This window comes from Gorilla gorilla, chromosome 13 (assembly GCF_029281585.2).
Source record: "Gorilla gorilla gorilla isolate KB3781 chromosome 13, NHGRI_mGorGor1-v2.1_pri, whole genome shotgun sequence".
NCBI lineage: Eukaryota > Metazoa > Chordata > Mammalia > Primates > Hominidae > Gorilla > Gorilla gorilla.
In genome coordinates this window covers 101119783-101147390 of record NC_073237.2, presented here as the reverse complement: position 1 = coordinate 101147390, position 27608 = coordinate 101119783, and the positions used below count along the sequence as shown (strand labels likewise).

Genomic DNA, 27608 nt, shown 5'->3' with positions numbered 1-27608 from the left:
AGAGGAGCAAGGGTTGTGTGTATTTAGCACAGCAGGTTGGCCTGGTCCTCTCCTCTCAACATAGTCACCACATACCTGGCACTGTGCTAAGGCTGGGAATGCAGACAGATGGGTGCCTGCTTTCAGAGTGCTCAATGTGCTGAGGAAGCCAGCAACAGAAACAGATGATTTCAGGAGTTCCAGGAAAATGCTACAGGAGGAGTGTGCCTGGGTTACTGGAGTAGCACAGGAGGAGGGCTTCTAGCTCAGGCTGAGATTTTAGTAAAGGAAATTATGCCATGATGAATCCTGAAGAATGAGTAGAAGTGAACCAGATAAAGCAGGATAGGAAGCATCTTCCCTTACCTAAGGGAAGACACAGAGGTATATGGAATGGTATGTTAAAAGGTTGGGACTCCAAACAGTTCTGTTAAAGCTTAGAGAGTGGTGGGAGAGACTGGAGAAGTTGATTAATTAGTAAATGAAGTTTTCTGTGGATTTCCCAGATCCCAGTGGCATTGGACATCCATGTTATTTTTAAATTTACAGTGTTCTATCTTATTTCCCACTCAGTGTCAGCTGCTGCTGGAAGTGGCCTGGCCTCTATTTATCTTCCTGATCCTGATCTCTGTTCGGCTGAGCTACCCACCCTATGAACAACATGAATGTAAGTAACTGTGGATGTTGCCTGAGACTCACCAATGGCAGGGAAAATCCAGGCAATTAACGTGGGCTAAATTGGACTTTTCCAAAGATGCTGTCTTTGGGAAGCATCACACATGCTTTGGATCAGAAAACCTAGGCTTCTAATTTGTTGATAAGGCATGAACTCAGGAGACTGTTTTCAGTCCTAATGAATGGTGATAATTGTAATTATAACAGTAGACAACATCTCTTTTACACATTTTAAATCATGAAAATAGAATAACTTTACTGATAATTTTAGAAAGTGGTGATTAAAAGCACATTTAAGATAATGCCTTAACACCTAGTCTTTTCCATATGCATATGTCTTAATCACACATTGCAAATCATGGAACACAGAATTTTAAGCAGCATTTGTGTAGAACTTCTCAGTTTTACTAATATTATTTTATTTTATTCTCATAACAACCTTGAATAGAACTCAGATCATCTGACTGTCAATCATGTATTCTGATAATAGCCTTTACAGTGAGCATAGAAAATACAGTAGTGGCTAACAACACAAGCTCCAGATGTCAGGTTATCTGGGTGTGAATTCTGGTGTCAGCATTCACTAAGCATATGACCTTGGGCAAGTGATTTAAGTTTCTTTTAAACAGAGAATAGTAATACCTACCTCGTATTATTATTGTCAGTGTATCATCTTACAATCACAGTCTTTCTCTTAGGGCTGGGCTCAGTGGGTGGATTGACACTGCAGAAATGGCCAAATCTAAAGGATCAACATTTACGTAGCTGGGAAATGTAGCTGGGACTTCAGTTTCACTGCCCTGGTGATTTTTCCTACCACTAAGCAGCTCAGTCCATACCCCTACAAGACCCACAAGCTTATGAGATACTGTTCTTCCAGGAAAGCAGTGGGGCCAGGGCCACCTTTTAATTGTGTTTCTTGGCCTGGTCCCATCTTTCTCACAATACATAGCAACAGTTATTTACTTGCTGATTTTCTAATGCACATCACACATAGTCATATTAAACACACACACACACACACACACACACCCCTCAAGAAACATTTTCTGAGACGTGATTTCCTGATTTCATCAAAAAAGAAAAGAGCGGGCCAGGCACAGTGGGAAGTCAAGGTGGGTGGATCACTTGAGGTCAGGAGTTTGAAACCAGCCTGGCCAACACAGTGAAACCTCGTCTCTACTAAAAATACAAAAATTAGCCAGGGGTGGTGGCACACACCTGTAATCCCAGCTACTGGGGAGGCTGAGGCAGGAGAATTGCATCAACCTGCGAGGCTGAGGTTGCAGTGAGCCGAGATTGCGCCATTGCGCTCCAGCCTGGGCAACAGAGTGAGACTCTGTCTCAAAAAAAAGCATAAACTGAAATTTATACACAATTTATATGCCTGTGAGATAATTCTGTTTTCTCTTTTGGAACCCCAAAGAGATTTTTTTGATTGATGAGCAAATACATTTTAGATTTTATTTAAGCATTATGCCAAGCACCACTGAAGTATAAGTTTCAAGGGCAAACTCAGTTTTTTCATCTACTAGACGAATGATTTTCTGGAATGATTACAAGCAGGCAAGATGGTATAGTGGAAATAGCAAATGTCTTCGGCATCAGACAAGTTGGGGTTTGTTTGTATCCTGCCTCTGCCCTTCACCGAGGTTGTGATCTTGGGCAGATTGTTGAGTTTTAACCTAGATTCCTCTGACTCCAGATCATAAATTTTCAGAAAAGCTCTGAAATTCTTGTATATACAGATGGTAAATGAGACTTTTCCTTACATCTATGCACTTCTTTGTTTGTTTGTTTGTTTTGAGATGGTCTTGCTCTGTTGCCCAGACTGGAGTGCAGTAGTGCAATCTCCGCTCACTACAATGTCTGCCTCCCAGGTTCAAGTGAGCCTCCTGCCTCAGCCTCCCAAATAGCTGAGACTACAGGCATGTGCCATCACGTCTGGCTAATTTTTGTATTTTTAGTAGAGACAGGGTTTCGCCATGTTGACCACACTGGTCTCGAACTCCTGGCCTCAGGTGATTTGCCCACCTCAGCCTCCCAAACTGCTGGGATTACAGGCATGAGCCACCATGCCCGGCCATATCCATGCACTTCTTGCAACCTTACCTTCTTTTCTCATCACCCTCCAGGGACCTAGTTGGAAGAGCAGAGTTAAAAGTTAAGGTGAAACTTGGAGAGGTGTCTTGTCCCTAGGAACAAAGGACTGGTGTGAAATTCTCTGTAAATCTTCCCCAGTTCAAACCAGAGTTATCAAGGTCTTAAAAACTTCCCTGGGTCCTGAGAGCCCATTATATTATTTACTTGTCTTCCTGTGCACCCACTGCCTAGTCCTGATCCTACTTTTGTTTGCAAATAGGATGGGGCACAACGTACAAGGAAGGGCCTTTGCCGCCCCTGCTAAGGGATAACCTGAAATACCTTCACCATCACTGCCCTGTGCTGCTTTTCACCTATGCCAGTCTGTCTACAGTGCCAGTGTCTCCTGGCATTGAAAGGGGAGAATCTTTTGGTCCTTTGAGTATTTGGTTGGGTTACATAAATCTCCCTGAATGAAGAGCAGCTGACTTAGGCAAGGGGCCTTGTTTGGTTTTCCTTGAACTATTAACAGGAAGATAGGGAGATTAACTGTGTAAATGTTCAATAGGCCAGAGTCCCTGCAGAGGGTGGCCACAGTGATCAGATCTTATCACATCCTTGCTTTGGATGTTGCCTCTCTGGTTGGAGTATGGATAGAAAAGAAAGAAAGACCCTATATTGAAATGCAAAGTGCAGCAAGTCCTGACTTTGGGTTAACTTCTCAGCCCATTTGCGTGAAAATAAAAAGATGAATAAAACAAGGTTCCCACTTTGGAGGGAGGTGGTAGCTGTGAGATGGAAGGAGTGTTCCTGCTGGGCAATAGCAGAGTAAGTGCTGTGGTAGATTCACTCCCACAGTGCCTGGAAAATCCTCATAGGTTCATTTGTTGAGTCTTTGTCCTACACCAGGCACTCTGCAAAAACGCTTTGCCTGCAAGGTCTCATGTGATGCTCACCACAGCTCTGTGAAGTTAATTGTACTTTTATCACCATTTTACAGATGAGAAAACTGAGGGTATGGGGCCAATGACTTGGCTAAAGTCACTGCTTAGCAAGCTGCAGGGACTGGATGTGAATTCCAATTGGTTTGACTCCAAAGCCTGTGAAGCTACTTGTTCTTCACCACCTAGAGCTGTGGTTCTTGATAACTGTGAACTCTTTTGGGGTCACAAATAGCCCTGAGAATATGATAGAAGCAGGAGCTCTGGCCTTTCTGTCCATACCTGAACAGGTCCTTGGGTTAAGAGCCCCTTGTCCAGGGCCTATTAATCTTGATCCTCATAAGCAGCATCCATGTATTACGGCCACAAACCAAACTGTGCCAGACCGAATCCTAGGACCAAGCCCAAATATGTCCCATCATCCTTTTGGTAAGAAGCTCATTGTAAGAAAGAAAGAGGAGAGCAAGAGGATGACCTAGTGCATGGGGCCTCATTGTTTTAAGTAGTGACAAAACAACAATAATAACAACAAAACCCCCGAAGCTTCACAGATGACATCAGACCCCAAGCCTGTGTGTTTTTCAGGTGCCCGTGAGGAGCTTTATAGCTGGCAGAGGAGGTGAAACTGACAAATGTTTGGCAGATTGAGGAGAGTACCAGAGGGGTTTGAGATGAGCTAAATTCCAATCTAACCGCAGGTGTGAGGAAGAGGCTTGGATTGGGACCATGGAGATGGGGGTTCTACTCCCAGTCACGCCAGCTGACTTTGCGAGTGTTCTTTGTCAGTCACTTTATCTTATTTTATTTATTTTTATTTTTTTTGAAATGGAGTTTCGCTCTTGTCGCCCAGGCTGGAGTGAAATGGTGCGATCTTGGCTCACTGCAACCTCCCCCTCCTGAGTTCAAGCGATTCTCCTCCTCCTCAGCCTCCAGAGGACTCCTCAGCCTCCAGAGTACCTGGGATTACAGGCGCCTGCCACCAAGCCCATCGAATTTTTGTATGCTTAGTAGAGACAGGGTTTCACCATGTTGGCCGGGGTGGTCTTGAACTGCTGACCTCAGGTGATCCGCCCACCTTGGCCTCCCAAAGTGCTGGGATTACAGGCGCGAGCCACCGTGCCTGGCCCACTTCGTCTTACCATAGCTACCTCTTTAGAGTATGAAAAAATAGGCTTAGGGCATCCCCAAGTCTCCTCTATGTCTGAGAGCTAAGGCTGGCTGTCAAAGAGGAACTAAGGACGCCAGGGACTTTCTGCTTAGGACCCCTTTCATCACTTCTCCAAAGCTGGTATCATGAACCCCATTCTACAGATGATGTCCACTAGATTAAGAATGGCATGTGAGGCCAAGTTTCCACCTAAGAGTCAGATTTATTCAGAAGAGACAGGTCTCTGGGATGTGGGGAATGGGACGGACAGACTTGGCATGAAGCATTGTATAAATGGAGCCTCAAAATCGCTTCAGAGAATTAATGTTTCTCCCTGTGTTTTTCTACTCCTCGATTTCAACAGGCCATTTTCCAAATAAAGCCATGCCCTCTGCAGGAACACTTCCTTGGGTTCAGGGGATTATCTGTAATGCCAACAACCCCTGTTTCCGTTACCCGACTCCTGGGGAGGCTCCCGGAGTTGTTGGAAACTTTAACAAATCCATGTAAGTATCAGATCAGGTTTTCTTTCCAAACTTGTCAGTTAATCCTTTTCCTTCCTTTCTTGTCCTCTGGAGAATTTTGAATGGCTGGATTTAAGTGAAGTTGTTTTTGTAAATGCTTGTGTGATAGAGTCTGCAGAATGAGGGAAGGGAGAATTTTGGAGAATTTGGGGTATTTGGGGTATCCATCACCTTGAGTATTTATCATTTCTGTATGTTGTGAACATTTCAAGTCCTGTCTGCTAGCTATTTTGGAATATACTATATGTTGTTAATGATATCATTCAGCAGACGTGCATCTGAATGGGCTGGCTCTAGGAGCTAGAGGGTAGGGGCTGGCACAAAGATGCATGCTGGAAGGGTCCTTGCCCGTAAGAAGCTGACAGCCAAGGCTAGGGGAGTTCTGTCTTCTCTGCATCAGATCACCTCTCTCACCTCTGTCACTGCCCCATCAGACTACAATGTCTGCAGGTCTTTCTCCCCTGAGTGTGAGCTCCCTGAGCAAAGCAGGATGCTGCCCCTTCCCTTTGTATTCCTGGCTCCTGGCTTCAGTGCCTGGACATAAGTATGGGCATAATAAGTGTCTCCCAAATGAGACATTGAGGATTCTTCAAATGCACAGGACCGTGATGTGAGTTAGGACGGACTAAGGACTATGGGATGTGGCTCAGGACAATCCTGAGGAAGCTGCAGCTGCGGCACACAGGGCCACACTGTCATGTTCATGGACCCTAGACTGGCTTTGTAGCCTCCACGGGCCCCTTCCATGCACAAATATTAAAAATTATATTTCATGACTGCATTGGTATAAAGATGAATACAATCCAGACCAGATTCATGATTATTCATACATTTTTAGTGTATTAACTTTTAATTCTGCTTTTAAAATAAATTAAAACATTCTAATATGCCCTTAAGAGTATCCCAGGCCCAGGCCACTGAGCCTACTGTGCCTCATGGATAAGTTGGCCCTGGGGGCATGTGTGTGCATGCATGTGTGTGCACATGCATGATGAGCCGGGCCTTGAAGGGTGGTAAGATTTGGGTGTGTAGACCAATGGAGAAAGGCATTTGGGGCAGTGATGATGGGTGGGGGAGGGAACATGGTGATGAATGGAGCTGGGTGTGGGGAGCCATGGGAGTGGGTTAGGGCCAGCCTGTGGAGGACCTGCGAGCCAGGCTGAGTTGTATGCACTTGGCAGTCACTTTTGTAAAGCAGCAGAGGCAGTTGGCCTAACTAGAGCCTTTCACCTTTTCTTGCACCCTTTACAGTGTGTCTCGCCTGTTCTCAGACGCTCGGAGGCTTCTTTTATACAGCCAGAAAGACACCAGCATGAAGGACATGCGCAAAGTTCTGAGAACATTACAGCAGATCAAGAAATTCAGCTCAAGTAAGTAAAAACCTTCTGTGCATCCGTTTATAATTGGAAATTGACCTGCACCAGGGAAAGAGAGTAGCCCAGGTGTCTGGGGCTTGTTCCCATTAGATCTTCCCCAAGGGGTTTTTCTCCTTGGTGGCTGGCCTGTGGGGCCCCTCTCCAGGAGGCATTGGTGAAGAAACTAGGGGAGCTGGTTGCCACAGACAGTGATGTACTAATCTTCTCTGGGAAGACAGAAGAAAAGTCCCCAGAGAAGAATATTACAGACTTGGCCTTAGGGACAGCTAGGGGTGCAGATTGCTGCCAACTGCATTTTTTCTGGAGTTGGCCATATGGTTGCAGTGAATGGATTTATAGACAGAGTATTTCTGTGCATATAAGAGCAATTACAGTTGTAAGTTGATATGGATAAGTGAAAGTTAAGCACTTCTTTCTAAAAAGAGAATGCAATTCATTTTCCCCTAATCATTTCAATTAGTCTGATGGGCACTTGAACTTGTTGTCTTTAAAAAGTGAAATCTTTACCTCTGATCTGGTAAGTATCCAGGCAATTTCTTGTGTGCCACCCAGGAGGTATCTGAGGAGTGGGCATTTGCTGACTGAGGCATTGGCTGCCATAGCATCAGAGCAGCCTTCCAGGCAGTGGCCTGGCAAGGGGACAGAGGCTGGTGGGAGCAGCTGGCTGAGTGCAGCCAGTAATGGCATGTGCATGGTCTGTAGAGAATGTAGAAGCAATAATGAAGCCGATAAAAGCTGGTCTGCATTTTATTATTATCATGCGCCGGCGGTTCTAAACAATGTCAGTGATAAATTACTCCTCCCCATCATGGATCAATGGCTGCCACTGCTCCAGGGAAGTGCTTTTTATTCCGTTTGGTGTTTAGGGAGGGATGGAGTTGGCTGGCCTTTGCTGAAAGGCCTACCAGTTTGTTTTCTATTTGGCAAAAGAAGAAATGATAAAGTTCTAGAGTTTAAACCAGACTCAGATTTGAGTTTTTTTTTTTTTTTTTTTTAAGGCTACAGAACTGTGCTTTCCTTGGGCAGTAAAAGAGGCAATGGGCAATGTGGGACCTGATGACAAAGGGAAGCAAAGCTGTCTTAGGGGTGGCATGGAGGAGGTGCTGCTTCACAGCAGAGAGAGGTATGGCTGTGCTTGGAGTGTCCACTTAGACAACTCCTGGCTGTGCAGCCAGGCGATCGAGATGCTGTTTCCTTGACCTGCAGGTCCTGGTTTTGCACATGGATGTTTCTTCTGGTGCGGGAGACAGAAAGGTAGCAACAACCCCTGATCAAAGCCTCAGTCCTTCCTTATTTACTGGAGAGCCCCTGCTGATTGACCAGAGGCACAGCTGGGGATATTTCCTTTACCTCTGTAGCAAGAGACAGCGTGGTGCAGAGGAAAGTGCTAGCATACATTACCCTGTGGCTTCATGACTTTGTGAATAGGTTAGTTAGCACCCTTTCAGCCACCTCTTCTTACCTGTTAATGAGATAAAACATGTAATTGCTTAAAAACAGTATTTGGCACATAGGAAGCACTTAGTGAATATGAATTATGATATTTTTGGAGTGGTGACATCTCAACCAAGCCATTTAACCCCTCAGCCTTAATTTCCTCAACTATAAAATAGCAGCTAACTTGAAATGTAAACTATAAAACCTAATGTAGTATCTGGCACATAGTAGATTCCCAATAAATGAGAGCCAGTATTCTTTCTAAGACAGTGATGCATTTCTGAGCACCGGGCCTTGTTCTTCTGCCTTGCAATTTATGCAGCAGTTGAAATAGACTGGCTGATGGGGGTAAGTTGTCAAGCAGACTTTCTGATCTTAGTGGAGGAGACTGCCTTAAAACACCACTAATTTCCTTTTTCCTTTCTTTTCTTTTTTCTTTTTTTTAAGACAGAGCCTTGCGCTGTCACCAGGCTGGAGTGCAGTGGCGCAATCTTGGCTCACTGCAGCCTCTGCCTCCTGGGTTCAAGCGATTCTCCTGCCTCAGCCTCCTGAGTAGCTGGGACTATAGGCATGCGCCACCATGCCCAACTAATTTTTGTATTTTTAGTAGAGATGGGATTTCACCATGTTGGCCAGGATGGTCTCGATCTCCTAACCTCGTGATCTGCCCCCCTAGGCCTCCCAAAGTGCTGGGATTACAGGCATGAGCCACCATGCCTGGCCTTCTTTGAGAAATTGGAGACATGAGTTAAGTGGTGAAGAAGCCAAATCTGTGTCTAAAAACCCTACAGTTGTGTGCACAGCTCTGAGGAGAGAAGGTCCCTTAGATTTTGAGTGTATTATTATGTTGGTGCTTGTTTCACATCTCTCTGTTCACGCAGTATGTCCCCTTTTCTGCCTTGCAGGTGTTTCTTAAATTCTTTCTTTCTTTGCTTGTCTTGCAGCACAAAACGGGCTTCAGTATAGGGGGAAATACACAGAAACACTGCCTTTTCCTACAGGAAATCAGTAACTTTTTACTGATTTTGTTTTTATTTACTTATTTTATTTATTTGTTTAAATTTATTTTTATGTTTAGTTTTATTTTTTTAGAGACAGGGTCTCTTTCTGTTACCCAGGCTAGAGTGCAGTGGTGCACTTAAAGCTCACTGAGCTCACTGCAGCCTCGAATTCCTGGCTCAAGTGATCCTCCTGACTTAGCCTCCCAAAGGGCTGGGATTACAGGCATGAGCCACTGCACCTGGCCAACTTTTTGCTGATCGCCAATAGCACTCTGTCAATTTTGGAGAGAAGCTGAGACTGGCATATGTCTGTATGGATCCCCACTTAGAGACCTGTGTTTATCTGCACTGACACCCCATCACAGCATGATGAGCTTGGCACCCCTGTGCTGTCTCTCCCAGGGCTGGGAGGATCCTTGAAGCTGATCTGGTTTGGAGCTTTGTCCTCATTCACCTCCTTTACCACACACCCACCTTCCCAGGGCGGGGACCTACCGCTCACTAAGTAGCTCATTCTGGGTGTTGACAGCTCTAATTGTTAGAAAATATTCACCACCCTGTTATGCTTTCTAGAGAACAAGTCTAATTCTATTTTCCTTGAAATAGTCGAAGACAGCTCTCATGTTTTTCTTTCCCTGTTTTCCCAAAGTCCATGATTTTTTAGGCGAAATGGCCTCCTTTCCTCTTATGGAATGTTTTTCCTCCCCATTTCTGCCTCTCCTCTGGTTGTGTTTCAGTATGTCTGTGTGCTTCTTGAAGTTTACTGGAAATTATGAAAGTATTCTGGCACAGAGGAGGAAGGGATTTTTGCCTCCCTTGTTCTGAGTGCTACATTTCCGTTAATGCAGTCTGAGATTGCATTAGGCATTTTGGCATTCACGTCACCTTGTTGACTCATATTCCATGTGCACTCAGACAAAATTGTGATTATTTTAAATAGGCAGAATTGCAAGTTACATGTTCTCCATTTCTTTGTTGTATTGTTGGCTTTTTGAACTAAAGGGAAAAATGTCTTTTTTCTATTTTACATGTTTAGATTCCCTATGCCATCCCATCCTCCCAAAACCATTTTAGATTCTGGTTTTGCCATGTATTATATCTGCTACTCCTTTCTCGTCATCTAGAGATGTGATAAACAACTCTCTTTGGCCTCATTCCAGTCATCGATAACTGTGGGACAAAGACTTGAAGCTTGGATCAGTCCAGTGGAGACTAACCACCCCTGTAGACCCTTTTTTCCTCAACTATAAAATAGCAGCTAACTTGAAATGTAAACTATAAAACCTAATGTAATATCTGGCACATAGTAGATTCCCAATACATGAGAGCCAGTATTCTTCTAAGACAGTGATGCATTTCTGAGCACCTGGCCTTGTTCTTCTGCCTTGCAATTTATGCAGCAGTTGAAATAGACTGGCTGATGGGGGTAAGTCGTCAAGCAGACTTTCTGATCTTAGTGGAGGAGACTGCCTTAAAACACCACTAATTTCCTTTTTCTTTTCTTTTCTTTTTTTTTTTTTAAGGCAGAGCCTCGCTCTGTCACCAGGCTGGAGTGCAGTGGCGCAATCTTGGCTCACTGCAGCCGCTGCCTCCAGGGTTCAAGTGATTCTTGATTCTGTAGACACTACCACTCAGGCCTATATTGTAATCAGTGCTGGGCCACTGGGCTCCTGCTTCTGTGATCCAGTTGGAAAGTTTATCTTGTTCTTCCCTTCAGCTTGCATCTACTAAATTCGCTGGACTATCCACAGGTGATTTGTAGATATGGGGATCTCTACTCAAATACTCTCATGATTTCCTTGGCTAGAGCGTCATTTTATTTCCACTTATTGGAAGAGACCTTAGAGACCAGTTAGTTCATTTATAGATAAATTAGTTGATTCAGTCATTCAACCCTTATTTATTGAGCGTCTCCTATATGCCAATCACTGTTCTAAGTGCCGAGACACAGAGGTGTCCAAAATAAATATGGCCCCTCTCCATATGGAATTTCTATTCTAGAGAAGAATCTGACCCAGAAGGGGGAAGTGACTGTCCCAAGTCTACACAACCACAGAAGGGATATTCTGGGAATAAATCACGGCTAAACCCCCCTGCTGCTCCAGACAGTTCTCCTTCTACAGTGCTCTATTGTGCTGTTTTAATAATCTTTCAACTGGGAAGAACTCCCATTTCAGGAATTAAGCCGTGGACAAATCTTTTAATTATCCTTGAAATCATCCTAATAAGAAATCCAAGGAGGGAGTCTTACAGGGTGCCTCACCCACTTTTCTCATCACTGGAACTTTTTAGACATTTTATTATTTTCTTCCTAAACCAGAGTACAGGCACACAAGTTGAGTGGTGTGGTGGCTAAATTAATTAATGTTTGCAAGGCAGTGTGAGAAGCATTCATTCATCTTAAATACCTATGGTGACTGCAACTCAGATGTAAAAATTGGATAAATCCTCAGAAACCCTAGGGAAAGTGACATGTCTGTATTTTGTCTCTGTGAGATACAGACTGGCAGAGATAAGTGTTTCTCTGGGTGAGTTTTGTGTGGTATCTGGGATGATTTTAGGCAGTACGTGGATGAGAACTTTTAATTTTAACCCACATCAAATTGCAATTTCATGGAAATTATTGCTTAGGAGGATGTTCAACAGGAAAGATATAATTAAAGTTAATTCAAAAGAAACATTTTCTGTGAATATGGTAAAACTTGTGAGAGTAGTTTGTAAATGATTGAAGATTGGAAAACATTGGTATAAGAGTGAGTGTGGGGTTTTGTATTAAGATTCATTTTGGGAAGAAATCCATGCTGCATCCCTCATGAAATGTGAACTTTGGGCATGTGTTGATTCTTTCTGGCCCAGAGTTTACCTGAAGATTAGCTGCCCTGAGGGTCACTGAGCATTAAATTAGATGATGTCTGTGGATGACTGATAGTGAAGCTCATAGCCCACAGTTGACACACAATAAATTCGAGTTGCTTTGCTTCCCCTTCTGTTCCTGGCTGACTGTTTGGCCTTTGCCACTTGTTCGGCCTCTCTGGGCCTTAAGTTTCTTTGCCTTGAAATTGGAACTTTCTTTGGTGAAACAACCAGAAAATGCTTCAGCCCAGAAACTTGGTCAGTACTTGGATGGGGGATCACCTGGGACTACCCAAGGATGTGGGCTGTCTGCTAGACTATAGCCCCTTGAGGGCAAGGTGGGCGCCTTGCTCATGGTTCCATCCTAAGCCCCAGCACAGTAGTGGGTGCATGATGAGCCATTAGTGAATCTTTGTGGAATGAAGGTGGGAGAAAATAAAATACCTGTACTTCACAGGGTATTGTGAGGGTCAAGTAAAAGTGCTTTAAAAAATTGTATTATATAGTTTATTCCCTTGTGTTAACCCAGGTCAACAGAGCGTACGAATAATAATGATGACAGAAGTTCTTCAAAAAGTCTTGGCCTTCTTTCTTTCACAAAATTGCCTCCCAGAGCTTTCTGGAAGGGCAGCCATGAACCCAGAGGCCTAAGGTAGATTTACTGGGAAGCTAAAAATATTTACTTTATTTTTCATAGCTCCTTTCAAGGTCCTCTCTGGGGGTCTTAGCAATATGTTTACACAGTGGTATGTTTTTGTAAGGTTTGCAAAAGTAAGATTTTTAAAAAATACTATTTTGTTTTAAAAAGAGAGCCCCCTACCAACTTGTGTCAGCCTCAGGCCCCCACCTGCATCTGCTCCTGCCAGGGCATGGTGGGGCAAGAAGCACTGCTCCCCTTCCAAAGCTTCCTTCCTTGCCCTGGAGTCATCCTCACTCCCCACTCCAAGCCACCTGCCATCACTGTGCCCCCTCTCTGGTGAATCTGGCATTCTTAGGTGGGCTGAGAAGCAGACTGGCCCAAGCTAAGGCCTTTCTGATGGGGTTGTTGCTGCTGAGAATCATGACTGGGTGGGAGAATCATGACTGTTGCTGTCTTATTTTTACTGTGTATTTCCTTTTCAGCTACTTAAAATGTATTGCTTAGTGATACCTAATGGGTTCATTAGCCTGCTTCCTATTGAACATTTCCACTCAGGCATCCACTTGGTCCCAAGGCCTGCTCCTCTCACATATTCTGAAATCTGGACTACAGACTCTCATTCAACTCCAGGTTGCACTGTGGACACAGTCCCCTCTTGAGCAGGTACCTCCTTGCAGTGGTTGGGACGTCCTACTTGGCTTATAGTTGGGAAGTGCATATGCTGGAGCTGAAGCCTCTTGCCTTCCCGGGATAGGGCGTCCTCACATCCCCTCTGAGAAGTTCCCCAGCTTCCCTCTGTTCCCCGTTTCCACACTTAGCGAGGCTCTTGTCCACTGCTACATCCCCCATAGCCAATCCCTCAGCCTTGCCATTGCTTATGCTGGTCTGGAAACAATTCCTAGACTTGTGGGGCATCTGGGGAAGTTCTCCATCTTTTTTTTTAGCTGGCATGACCCAAATGGTGTGGGCAGGGCTATGGATTCTGTGGTGTGGCTGGAAGCCAGGTAGCCTCTCTCTACTGTACATGGAACTCAGCAACTTCTGAGTCAAGCAAGATCTTAGCTCTGCAGGTGTCTTGCCCTGTCCAAAGTTATGGCCACACCAGTACCTTTTAACTCCAGAAGCCCAATAAGTGTTTCGTGGGACCGCAAAGATCATTTTCTAGACCTGCTGAATATGCCTAGAACGGGTAGGGATGGCTTTCGAGCTGTTCCTAGGGCTGACAAGTCACATGTTTCTGGGGGTACATACACACTGCGGTCCATGTGAATGGCACTCTCCATGAGAACTGTGATGATTTGAGTTGAATAGTGCACAACCTACATGGTTCTCTGCCATGGCCTGGAGTTCCTTATCTTGCCTTCTCCAGTGAGGACTAGGGCTGCAACTGGCCTACTTTGGCTCCTGACTTTGGGGATTCTGAAATACCTTTTTTTTTTTTAAGGATGTGGAGCTCTCTGAAGCTTATAAGGATTTTGCCAGGGAAAGATAAGAAATATCTTTGGGCATTTTGTCACTGGGCTGGAGATGAACCCTTTGGAGGACATATCACCTTGTTGAGGTCAAGGGGCGGAAAGGGACAGGACTGGCAGAGAGATCCGGGGCAGCAGCCTGCCATCCTGACTGAGTATGGAGTTTCTCTCTCCCTTCAGCTGCACTTTTGTGTGGAGTCAGTGGCTCAGCTGCCACTTCCCTTATGTTCATGGCATGAATCTGGCTTGTTTGGCCTTTCTTTTTTTTTTTTTTTTGAGATGGAGTCTCACTCTGTTGCCCAGGATGGAGTGCATGGAGTGCAGTGGTGTGATCTCGGCTCACTGCAACCACCGCCTCCTGGATTCAAGCGATTCTCCTGCGTCAGCCTCCTGAGAAGCTGGGATTACAGGCGCGTGCCACAACGCCCTGCTAATTTTTGTATTTTCAGTAGAGATGGGGTTTTACCATGTTGGTCAGGCTGGTCTCAAACTCCTGACCTTGTGATCCACCTGCCTCAGCCTCCCAAAGTGTTGAGATTACAGGCATGAGCCACTGCGCCCAGCCCTGTTTTTTTTTGTTTTTGTTTTTGTTTTTGTTTTTTGAGACGGACTCTTACTCTGTTGCCCAGGCTGGAGTGAGTGGAGTGGCACAATCTTGGCTCACTGCAACCTCTGCCTCCCGGGTTCAAGCAATTCTTCCTGCCTCAGCCTCCCGAATAGCTGGGATTACAGGCACTTACCACCATGCCTGGCTAATTTTTGTATTTTTTAGTAGAGACGGGGTTTTGCCATGTTGGCCGATTGAACTCCTGACCATCTTTGAACTCCTGACCATGTTTGCCATGTTGAACTCTTGACTTCAGGTGCGTTGGCCTCCCAAAGTGCTGGGATTACAGGTGTGAGCCACCATGCCCAGCCTGTTTGGCCTTTCTGATATGGCTCTGACTAATCTTTTTGGAAATTAGTCCCCAGGGTTATACTAGATTTTACTTAGGGAAAAGGGTCATGCCTCTCTGGCTGTCAGATGTACTGATATTACTAAGGACTCAATGGGGTGGACCTTTGATTCTGGTTTGATTTTTGAAAATCAAAAAGACATGAGCTCCAGGGAGCAGGGTGGCTTTGGTGACATGGCAAGATAGTTGGCTGTGGCAGGGAGTTGAGGGAAGTGGATAGAAAATTAACATCTTGTAAATATTCGCTGGGAAATATACCTTCGTGTTAAGAAAACAGACTTGGCAGCCAGATGGCCTAGGTTCAAATCTTGGCTTGATGCTTATCAGCTGTGTAACCTTAGATAATTCCATACATCTCTGTGCCTCAGTTTCCTCAAATGGAATAACAATACTACCTCCCTCAGGACTATTGTGGCAAATTAATGGATGAATAAGGGGAAGCACTTAGTACAGTGCCTGGCCTAGCATAGGTACCAGGCTTGTTCTTAAGCTCACTGCATTTTTACAATCATCATAAAATGTAGGGGATACACACATGAAGGAGCTGAAGTTCAGAGAGGCCAAGTAACTTGCCTAAGAAAGCACAGCCGGGCGCGGTGGCTCACGCCTGTAATCCCAGCACTTTGGGAGGCCGAGGCGGGCGGATCACGAGGTCAGGAGATCGAGACCATCCTGGCTAAACGGTGAAACCCTGTCTTTACTAAAAAATACAAAAAATTAGCCGGGCGTGGTGGCGAGCGCCTGTAGTCCCAGCTATTTGGGAGGCTGAGGCAGGAGAATGGCGTGAACCCGGGAGGCGGAGGTTGCAGTGAGCCAAGTTAGCGCCACTGCACTCCAGCCTGGGCGACAGAGCGAGACTCTGTCTCAAAAAAAAAAAAAAAAAAAAGAGAAAGAAAGCACAGCTGGCAAGGGGCAGTAATAGGACCAGAATTCCAGTTTCTCATGCTTTGTTGTTGTTATATCCTAAAGAGAGCAGCTCTGGGTAGCCAGAAGCTTCCCTAAAGTCACAGGACATGGGGCATGGGCTGGCTGGGATGAGAAAGGAGACAAGAGGGCTTCTGAAAGAAATGCCAGATTCACTCCACTTCCTGGCTTCAGGCACCAATGGAATATTTCCCAAGGCCCATCTAGAAGGAACATCCTGTGACTCACAGCCACTTCTCATTTTCTGTCTGAACCCCCTCACCCATTCAGGCAGCCGCTAAAGTTGAAGTTACAGCCTCAGACTATATTTTCTGTCCTTGTGGAACCTCAGTGTGTCATCTTGTTGGGAGATCTGGTGATACATGTGTCAACATTATATCATCAAAATGGAAATTCTTTGAAATCTTTAGGTGATTGCAATTCACGTTCTGTATGTATGCACTTATCAAAAGTTTTGAATTGAGGCCTTAGAATTTTATATTTGGAAACCTTTCCACTACCATGAGTTTTCCCAGACCTGTCAAAGCCAGGCTGCATCTCAGAAACCAGGTCTTTGATTTCCATCCAGGGCAAGGGCCTGGGCCCAGCTGGGCTGTAAGCAGGTGGGGGTGGGGAGCAACGCTCCACTGCAATGTTGAAATATTACGTGAACTAAGTCAAATCAAAGGTCAGCTTTACTCAGACAAGAATAGAAAACACAATTGCGTTCGATTACAGAACAGCATGTACCCCCACAAATATCAGACTGCCTTTAAAAGTTTTGAATTGTTAACATCAAGAACAGTGTTGCGTGTCTCCTGCTTTTCCAGCATAAGGTTTATTTATTCTGTGGGTGGCAAAGAGCAATTTGGGAGTCCAGTTTGTTTCTCATTGAAAGCTTTCCCATTTCTGGTCCTCTTGTCACTGTTGCATTGAGGCACCAAAAGGCAATCTCAGTGCAACACTGTTCAACAGACTAAGTTGCACCAGATAATGATACCATTTTACATTTTTCATATATTATTACATTGAAGGCTTCAAACAGCACTAGCAGGGGCAAGTTGGTATTATTATCTCCATTTCATTGATGAGGAAACCGAGGCTCAAAAGGGTAATGTCTGTTGCCCAAGATTAAAGAGTAAAGTTGTACATTGAATCGGGGTCTGTCTGACTCCCAGGCTTAGCATTTTCTCCCCACACTATGCTGCCATGTTGCTTATTCCAACATTAGGAAGCATAGGTGCCATCCCCAGCTTTTGAGGCCAAAATCATGATGAAGCATTTTTAAAACATCTCATTAAATTGCTGATATAGTGGAAAGAACCAAAGCTTTGCAGTCAAAGCTGTTTGGGTTCAAATTTACCACTTGTTTGTTCTATGACCCTGAGCAAGATATTCTCCAGATCTATTTCCTCATTTGAAAAATGAGAATAATAATAATACCTTTCTTTATAGGCTGTTCTTAAAGATTCTGGAAAATAATGCTAATAGTGTGCCTAATGCTTGGTAAATATGAGTCACTTTTCTGTGCCCACAAAGCACTACTATGTCCCTTAATAAATTTTGTTAATTTTAAAAGTTAGAAAAAAATTAAACTATTTATACATTGTGTATGTTAATTCTGCCCTAGACCAGCCTTAGGAAGAATCTCACCCCTAACTTGTAAACTCATCTTTTTCCGTTCTTTTTGTGCCTGGACTTCTCAGGGCCCTGCAGGCTGATTCTAGTCCCATGTTGTGTGGTGTTTGAAGTGTCTGGTCCCTTTTTTCAGTGAGAGACGAGCTCATCCTTGGGAACTGAATGCCTCAAACTCTCTTTTCTTTTTCTCTCTGCCCCTTCTGTTTGATGTAGTCTTTCCTGTTTCTGGACTCTATTTCTTCATACTTCCTATCTCTTACCTTCTCTTCACTCCTTCTGTCTTCCAGCTGTCCTCTCTCATCTTTCTGCCTCTCTGGTCTTCAGGCAGAGTTTTCATCTCAGCTATCTTCTTGCTTTTTCTGATGTTGGTTCTTTGTTTCTTCTTCTCATTCTGTTCAGGTCCAAAATTCATTTGGGTCAATGTTATGTCTTAGTGTTATCTTCCATTTCCTTCTGAGCTTCAAAGCCAGGCTGACTGTGCCCTTCCACACCCTGGCCAGTGTGACCAGGACATCCTTTCCCTCTGGGGCTGCACTGGCTCTTTGGGGGACTTGTTACCATTCAGGGTCTTCAACCCTCATTCTAGGGACTTCCAGTAACTTCTCCCACCTTCCCTCTTCTCAGTAAGACATGGGTATTGTCTTATTCTGTTTGCTGCTAGAAGAAAATTCTCAAGACTGAGTAATTTATACACAATAGAAATTTACTTCTCACAGTTGTGGAGGCTGGGAAATCCAAAATCAAGGTGTTGGCAGGTTTGGTGTCTGGTGAGGGCTGCTCTCTGCTTCTAAGATGGTGCCTTGTTGCTGCTGCATCTTTAGGAGGGGACAAACGCCATTTCCTCAACTGGCAGAAGGGACTGAAGCCTCTCCCTCAAGCCCTTTTATAGGGGTCCTCATCGTCAGGCCTCTAAGCCCAAGCCAAGCCATCGCATCCCCTGTGACTTGCACATATACGCCCAGATGGCCTGAAGTAACTGAAGAATCACAAAAGAAGTGAAAAGGCCCTGCCTCGCCTTAACTGATGACATTCCACCATTGTGATTTGTTCCTGCCCCACCTTAACTGAGTGATTAACCCTGTGAATTTCCTTCTCCTTGCTCAGAAGCTCCCCCACTGAGCACCTTGTGACCTCCTGCCCCTGCCCACCAGAGAACAACCCCCTTTGACTGTAATTTTCCATTACCTTCCCAAATCCTATAAAACGGCCCCACCCCTATCTCCCTTCGCTGACTCTCTTTTCGGACTCAGCCCACCTGCAGCCAGGTGAAATAAACAGCTTTATTGCTCACACAAAGCCTGTTTGGTGGTCTCTTCACACAGACGCACATGAAACTCATGGCATCTGTGAGGGGCCCTAATGCTATTGGTGAGGGCACTGCTCACATAACTTAATCACCCCTTAAAGGCCCTGCCTCTTAATACTGTCACATTGGTGATGAAGTTTCAATGTATGAACTTTGAGGGGGGGATACGTTCAAATCATAGCAGGTGTGCTATTGCCTTACTAGCAAAGTAATCTGGGGGAAGATGAGTAATGTCTCGTTCCACCCCTGATTCCAGTGCTGACTGATTCTGGAGTGGCAGAGAGGGTTGGAGGCTCACCGCTCTGCTCACCCGACCCTCTGGCCATCTCCTCTTAGAATGCAAGGGCAGGGATTTTGTTACACAGCGCCTCTTTTGTTATAGGCTAGCTCCTGCCTTCAAGGAGCACTGAGAAAAATATTATCCCTTTGAACCACAACACTAGTATTTTGGGTACTGTAGCCATTCAGAAGTTTGTTGAACTAATACAAGTTTATATTATTTGTAAAATACTAGAAGGAATGTGTGGTTCCTAAAGTTATGGTATTCCCATTGGTTGAAAGAGAAGACTCTGGCTTCCTAATGCCTTGGAAGGTTCAGGGAGCATAAGCCTAAATATCCTGGTTTCTCTTGGGAATTCTTCACAGATTGTCATCTATGACTTTATCCACATTTATTTTGAACATGTTTAATTTTCAGCTTGTATTTTCTCAAGGAGTATGTGTGAGGCAGCATTCAGAGTACTTAACACACTTAGTGTCATTAGTGATAACTTAACCCACACGTGTAGGAAGCTAGACCTCCATTTACAGAAAAATGGAGGCTCAGAGAGCCTAACTGACTTTCCCAAGGCCACATAACTGGAAAATTCTGGAACTGAGTTTTTTCAGGTATGTCTTGGTATCCCTCGGTGAGCCTTCTCTGTAGAGAAGGAAGTGTCTCCTGGGTTGGAAAGCCCAGGCCGGGATGAACAGCATGGGTGTCCTTAGGCTGTGTGCACCACACACCCCTGGCCTACTCTCCCCTGCTCTAAGGAGTCACCTGAAGGAGCAGCTGCATCACCCCGCCTCACCCCTTCTCCTCAGCACCCAACAACCAGGTCTTCCCAGAGAGTGCTCAGCCATTGGTGAAGCAGGCATCATCTATTCTTCAAGAAGACAGCAGAGCATCAGGAAAACAAAACACCAAAAAAATACCATAAAGACACTGGAGTGTATTTGTTACCAGCCCTTGTATAACAGAGAAGTGTTTCAAGGTCTTATTTGTAAGGCTGGACAAGCTCAGGCTGATTAAAACCACGAGTTAGAATTTGCCTCCCCCTCCCAGGCCCTGCTCAGTTGACAGCTCCTAGCAGGCTGGGAGGCCCCACCCCACCCCCACCCCAGGGGTCCATTGAAGAAGACCATCTGGGCCTGGGATGCTGATGTGATTTTCCCTACTTCTCCTTTTTTTTCATTTGCCTCCTCCACCCACTTCTAAAGCAGCTGATTGCTCTGGTTCCTTTTCATGTTGAGCAAAAGAGAAGACAGATCTTGAAACCTGAGCTGGGGACTGGAGGGCACTGACCGAGAGTAACCCCGTCTGGCTCAGCTCAGCTCAGCAAAGGGCTTTCCTCCTCCGCCTTCCTGAGCTGCTCTCCCTCCTCTCCTTTCCTCCTTCTTTCCCAGCCTCCCCCAAGCTCCTCCACCCCTGTCTTCCCTCTCCTCCCTCCTCCCACCTTCCTTGTCCTCTATGCTCAGAGAACTGAAGGAACACTGAATGGCCGGGAAAGCAGGACCTCGCCCCCACCCCGCGTCACACCCCTCCGCCTGCACGTGCAAGTGTGTTCCTCAGCTTGGTCCCAGAGGCCTGGACCTGGGTCCCAGAGGTCCCAGCTGGTTCCCCGGCTTGGTCCCAGAGGCCTAGATGTGTGGCAAGAAGCTGAGGGTTCTGCCTCGTTTCTTCCAGCCCACAAACACACATGTCACCTGTTTTTTGTTCTTTTTCCTTTCCTTTGCCCCACTTTACAGAAGCTCTTGGCTAATTGGTAGGTCACTGTTTGCTCCTCCAGGCAAAACCAAGGAGGCTGAGCTCAGCAGGTCAAGTATTTTGGTCTGTATTGAAGAGACTGTGGTGGGAGAGCCCTCTTGACCTTCTGCTGGATAGTGACTTTCTCTTCTGCTGGCAGCAGTAGCCCAGCTCCGCATCCTGTGACAGAGGTCATACCTTCCAGTTACCCGAGCGAACACTTGGAGCAAGTCAGCTTTTTCCCCTGAAAGAGCACGTTCACGTTCTTGATCTTTGGTTTGCACAACAACTTGTGAATGTTATTAGCCCCATTTTTTTTGTTTGTTTGTTTTTTGAGACAGAGTGTCACTCTTGTTGCCCAGGCTGGATTGCAATGGCGTGATCTCGGCTCACTGCAACCTCTGCCTCCAAGCAATTCTCCTGCCTCAGCTTCCTGAGTAGCTGGGATTACAGGCATGTGCCACCACACCCAGCTAATTTTGTATTTTTAGTAGAGACAGGGTTTCTTCATGTTGGTCAGGCTGGTCTCGAACTCCCGACCTCAGTTGATCCACCTGTCTTGGCCTCCCAAAGTGCTGTATTAGCCCCATTTTATATCCAAGGAAACTGAGGCTTAGGGAGATTTAAATAGGGGGGAAAGTAAGCTTCATGATTACACAGTCAGGAAATGGCAGAGCTGACTCTTGAATTCAGACCCTGTGATGCTGTATCCAGTGCTGATTTTGTTTTGCCCTGTGTTCCTTTCAATGTCAGGTAAGAAGACCTCAGAGATCATCTTCTCCAACCCACACATTTTACTGATTATAAAATCCAGGTCCGCATTAACTCATTGGCCAAAGTTAAGTGGCTAAATGACTCTCCTGTTCAGGAAGTATTCCCTGTCTTGTGTGGAATGATTGGTCTTTTGTCCAGGTCATCTTCCACCTATATCCGTCCTTGCAGTGACTGGTGGATACGATCATTCCTGGTGATTCCATGTAAAATACTAGATTTTTTAATTCTTTCATAAAGTTATGAGTAGACAAATCAGTCAGCTTCAACCTTTCCTTTACCTTATAGATAGTATCAGCAGAAAGAACTCAATAATTCTGTCTTAGGAACTCAGCCAGGCTAATATGTATTATAATACACACATACATATGCACACACATACACACATGTGCATACCTTAGATCACAAATTCAACATCTCAACTTAGCCGCCAAAGCCACTTCTGTGTCTTGTCTATTCTGAATATGCTTTAAGGTTAAATTAGCCATGAATCTGTTCAGATCAGTCATTCCTGAAAATGATGATGATATTAGCCATCCTTTACCGGGCACCTTACTCGGTGCCCGCATTATACTAGGTCTGCAGGTACATTTTCTCATTTAACACCTAGCTCAGTCCAATGAGGTGGATGCCATTGTCATCTCCATTTTATCATTTAATCAACTCAGCCTTCCTCTCTCCTGTTCCCCACTCTGCTTCTAGCTGCCACTCACCTGACTCTCCTCTTGATCTGGGCTGACGTGGCTGAGTGGGTTTAGCAGAACTCTTGTGTCCTCTTTACTTGGTTTGTTTCAAGTTCATGTCCTGCTTCATCTTTTCCCTAACTCACTGCAAGGTGAATTTTCTTCTCTGCAATCGGCAATTCCCCAAATCACATCAGGTCATTAATTTATTTACTCATTTGTATTCATTCATTCATTAGTTCATCCATCCATCTATTCATTCGTTCATCCAATTTACTGAGTGCCTCCTCTGTGCCAGGCACTGCTGGCTTTGGAATTAAAAATCCTGGCCCTCAAGGAATTTCTATTCTTCTGGGAGCAGGATATTTACATGGGTGACTGCAGCTTGATCTGTGTGGTACTAGTGGGAAACAGAATGTTGGGCACAAAAGAGTAAAAGAGTCACAAAACGCCGGGCGCGGTGGCTCATGCCTCTAATCCTAGCACTTTGGGAGGCCAAGGCGAGTGGATCACCTGAGGTCAGGAGTTCAAGACCAGCCTGGCCAACATGATGAAACCGCAACTCTACTAAAAATACAAAAAGGAAAAATAGCTGGGCGTGATGGCGGGTGCCTGTAATCCCAACTACTCGGGAGGCTGAGGCAGGAGAATTGCTTGAACCTGTGGCTTTGGAGGTTGCAGTGAGCCAAGAGCGGGCCACTTCACTCCAGCCTGGGTGAAAGGGTGAAACTCTGTATTAAAAAAAAAAAAAAGTCACAAAAAAGGGCTGGCCACCTAACCCAGCTTGAAGATGGGAAGGCCAGGGCAGGCTTCCTGGAGGAGGTGACTCATGGGCCATGTCATGAGGATGGGGTAAGAGGAGACGGTATGTTTCAGACATCTGGCTTTCTTGATATTCTTGGCTTTCCACCCATTTTCCTGCCAGCAACATAGGGGAGAAGACTGAGACCAGCAGATACAAAGCCACTGTACTCTGTCCTCACCCCCTCCTTTTTTCTCCCCTTCCTACTACCCACATCTGAGGTTTTGAGAAATCTCTTCTCTAATTATCTGCTTGTTCATTCATTTGTTGAGAATCTACTATGTGCATAGCATTATGACCACAAAATGTCCTGGTCGTTGTCATCGTGAGAGGTCTTACCCCTTCCTCTCCAGCCACTTCTAGGGATTTTTGACTCTGTCCTTTTCCAGAACTTGGCTCCAGTCTGGTTGCTCGCCATGAAGCACTTACAGATAAACCTCATCTTGGGCCAGTGCTTCCATTTACTGTCTCCTTTTGGCTTTCTTATCCTTCCTTCTGCCTTCTTGAATTGATTTGCCTCTTTATCTCCCCTTTCAGCCTTGAAAGTTCCTCGAAGGCAGGGACTGTGTCCCCATCTTTTCTATAAATGGCATTGTTGTACAGTGGTAAAGTTGAGTGAAAAAATCTTTTTGGTAATCACAAATTATTACCATATATTGAGCACCTACCATGATGAGTATCTCTGATCTTCATATCTTTGAAATGTGGATACAATTACCTTCACTTAATTGGTAAGAAAATTTGTGCTCAGGGAGGTAATGTCACTTTCTCACAGTCACACGGCTATTTCACAGGAGAGTGCAGTATCAAATTTAGGTTTTTCTGGTCCCAAACCCTGATGTTTCCCCCACATCATTGTTTCTCAGACTTGGCTGCAATCACCTGAAAAATTTTATTAAATTCTTTTTTTTTTTTTTTTGGAGACAAAGTCTCGCTCTGTCACCCAGGCTGGAGTGCAGTGGTGCCATTTCTGCTCAGTGCAACCACTGCCTCCCAGGTTCAAGTGATCCTCCTGCTTCAGCCTCCCAAGTAGCTGGGATTACAGGCACCCACCACCACACTCAGCTAATTTTGATATGTTTAGTAGAGATGGGGTTTCACCAGGCTGATCTCAAACTCCTGACCTCAAGTGATCTGCCCACCTCGGGCCTGCCAAAGTGCTGGGATTACAAGCGTGAGCTACCGCACCCAGCCAAGTTTTATTAAATTCTGATGCCTGGGTCTTACCCTAGCAGTTCTCATTAGTTGCTCCATGGTGTAGCCTGGGCTTTGGGATTTTTGTGAAGCCCCCAGCTGAGTCTAACGGGCAGTCATGTTTGAGAACCAGTATACTACACCATGTTGCCTTCCTGTTTTCACACAGGTTGGTGCTAGTGTGTGAGTCTAAGCCCACACGGGTGGATATCCACGTGATCAGGCTGCAAGTTCTTTGTAGCGGAGGATCTTTGGCCCTCCCTGCTGCTTCCCAACCCAGTGAACCTACCACACCATGCACGTGCACAGCCAAGGGTTGTTGACTGTTTAATCAGCCTCTGGGTTCTTATGTCTCATCCGGGGGATTCACTGATAGGAGGTTGGAGCTTGATCACATCCAGATGTTCTCATCTTCAGAGCCTGTTAACATAACAGAAGTCTTATAAACATGCTGAGCACACTTACTGGTCTGGAGAGTGTTGCAGGATGACCTAGGCCCATTGCAGGGGTGGCCTGGGTCGCCCTCCCACACTTCTGCCACCCTGCTTGGGAAGGAGGGAGCTGTTTTGAAGTTCTCTGGTGCAATATGATGTATTGCTCTGGCTCTGCTCAGGAGGAATCTATGGCCCACCTAGTCAGTGAGGTGTATTCTGTTTCTGTTGAGGTTTCACAGAGGCCTTTTTTGTCTCTTCATTTTATAGGTAAGGCAGTGGAGGCACAACTACATGAAATGACTCGACAAATAAATGGATTTAGAACCCAGGTTTCTGACTCCCAGGGTGGTGCTTTTTCCATGGTTGTACAGTGATTAATGTCTACCTTTTCACACCAGTCCTCAACTGAAGCCACCAGCTTACACCTTCCTTCCTGTTTCTCCCAAGAACAGAAAGTGACCCCGGATGTCGCTTTCTGTTCCTGGGAAGGCAGTTCCAGTGGTTAGAAGTCCTGTTCACTCCTGGGGTGTGGCCTGGGGATGGTCCTGACATCCCTGGGCTCTTCCTGGACCTGACCAGCTAAAAGGAAATCTCCTATGATGGTACTCAGATACTTTTGGAACCTTGTCAGCCCTAATCCCATCTCCTAGTGTTTAGTATTCAGCTACCCTTCACTGGGCAGTAATTCTGTGCCAGGCCTGATCTGGGCATTGGTGGTACTAAGAACACATATTCCCTATCCTATAGGCATAGTCTGGTGGAGACGACATGCAAGTAAAACAATGTTCCTTAAACTGTGGTTCCACACCTCCCTCCCCCAACATTAAAAGTGCAAGGGATGCTTATTCAAATGTAGATTTGTAGGCTCTGCACTCTAGACCCACTATTTCAGAATCTCTGGGGATTGGGCCCAAGAAACTGCATTTTAGCATGCTCCCTAAATGAAGCTTAGGTGCTCTGAGGTTTGACAAATGCAGTAGAGAGCCTGATGCTAACAGTGTAGAGTCATATGTGATGGGAAGCATCAGGTAGGTAGCAGTTTGCAGGAGCACTGATTCTGAGGGACACTAACTGGGCCTAAGAACAGCTACTGGCTGTCATGAGGAATAACTAGGAGCTAGCCATAGAGGGGTAGCAGTGAATCATTTCTCTAGCGATGTAAATCTTGCTCAATTTATTCTGTCTATATAACTCAATATTACTGAAGTTTGCCTAAAGCAGAATACACCTGGATCATACAGCATTTATGAGAGACTGGCTGGGCTGTCAGACCCTCCTGCTACTTTATCTCTGCATGTGACCCTTTTAGCTCCGCGGATTAACTCTTGTCCTCATTAAGCCTCACACTGTAGCCCCATTTTCAGATCAAACCTGTTTTTCTTCTGGTAAATGATTTCAGTTTGCAAAGTTTGCCCTCTAGAGGTTGCTTAGTGCCTGGCCATGTGGGCTGAGTTCATGTGGTCCTGATGAGCTGGTTTTATCTTTATTACAAAGAAGTTAGGCTGTTAGGAGAGTGGGTTGGAAGGAGAAGAGGTAGACAGCCAAATGAAATGAGTCAGGGAAAACTATACTGTTTCAGAGTCATAGGGCTCCTACCAAGCATCTGGTCAGAAACCTCTCATTTTGGAGATCAAGAAATTGAGGTTCAGAAAGATGACATGAGGTATGCAGTGACGCCACCAGACACAGCCTCCAACTCTAGAAACTAAAATTCTGGATTCTTAGTGCTGCTTTTTCTGTTTTGTTGCACTGGATTGAAGCCTTTTCTAACTGTACCCAGAGGGCCTATTATTTAGGGAGATTCTGTATGAAATCCTTTAGCAATCAAATCATTTAATAGGGCTGATGGTTTAAATATATGTTAATGTGTTTTCCTAAAGCCTGGCAGACCTGGGTTTTAGAGCTTTGTATCACATGTTTTATGTTTGGAATGAAAATGAGACCATGTCTGTGAAGGCACTTTGATATGCATAATGCACTCTGCCAGTGTTTGTCAAAACATGGTCCCCAGGTCAGCAGCATCAGCATCACCTGTAGGCGATTCTCCAGTCGCATCCCAGGGCCGCTGTATCAGAAACTCTGGGGGTGGGGGGCCCAGCAGTCTGCATTTTAACAAGCTCTCCAGGTGATTCTGATGCGTACTTAAGTTTGAGAACCGTTGCTTGTTTTGCATTAAATAGGAGATTAGTCTCTGCAGCTTGTGGGAATAAAGCTTTAAATCTCTCCAATTTTAGCTCTGCTAGAAGGCAGTGGGGAGACAGGAATGAACGGACTAGTGTCACAAAGCTCAGGTGGGATGGGTGAGATCATTTCAAAGGTTTGACTTCTTGCTTGAAAAGCAAAGAAAGGCCGGGCGCGGTGGCTCACACCTGTAATGTCGGCACTTTGGGAGGCCAAGGCAGGTTGGATCACAAGGTTAGGAGTTTGAGACCAGCCTGCCCATCATGGTGAAACCCTGTCTGTACTAAAGATAAAAAAAAAAAATTAGCCAGGCATGGTGATGCATACCTGTAATCCCAGCTACTCGGGAGGCTGAGGCAGGACAATCTCTTGAACCCGGGAGGCGGGGGTTGCAGTGAGCTGAGATTGCACCATTGCACTCCAACCTAGGTGACAGGGTGAGACTCCGTCTCAAAAAAAAAGAAAAGGAAAGGCTGTGTGTGTGTGTGTGTGTGTGTGTAACGGCACCATCACACTGTTTGAGTTGAGGAGCACATGCTGAGTGTGGCTCAACATGTTACCAGAAAGCAATATTTTCGTGCCTCTCCTGATACGGCGATGCTCCCCTA

General features: G+C 45.4%; 1 protein-coding gene across 3 annotated transcripts in view; it reads left to right on the top strand.

Annotated features, from left to right (window-relative positions):
• The window catches only part of ABCA1 (ATP binding cassette subfamily A member 1), a 147246-nt gene that overhangs the window by 39065 nt on the left and 80573 nt on the right, over positions 1-27608 (top strand). For all 3 annotated transcript variants that reach the window (XM_055350364.2, XM_004048392.5, XM_055350365.2), the window contains exons 3-5: positions 553-646; positions 5189-5330; positions 6600-6718. In XM_055350364.2, the coding sequence (XP_055206339.2) occupies positions 553-646; positions 5189-5330; positions 6600-6718 (355 nt within the window). The remainder of the gene's footprint in view (positions 1-552; positions 647-5188; positions 5331-6599; positions 6719-27608) is intronic.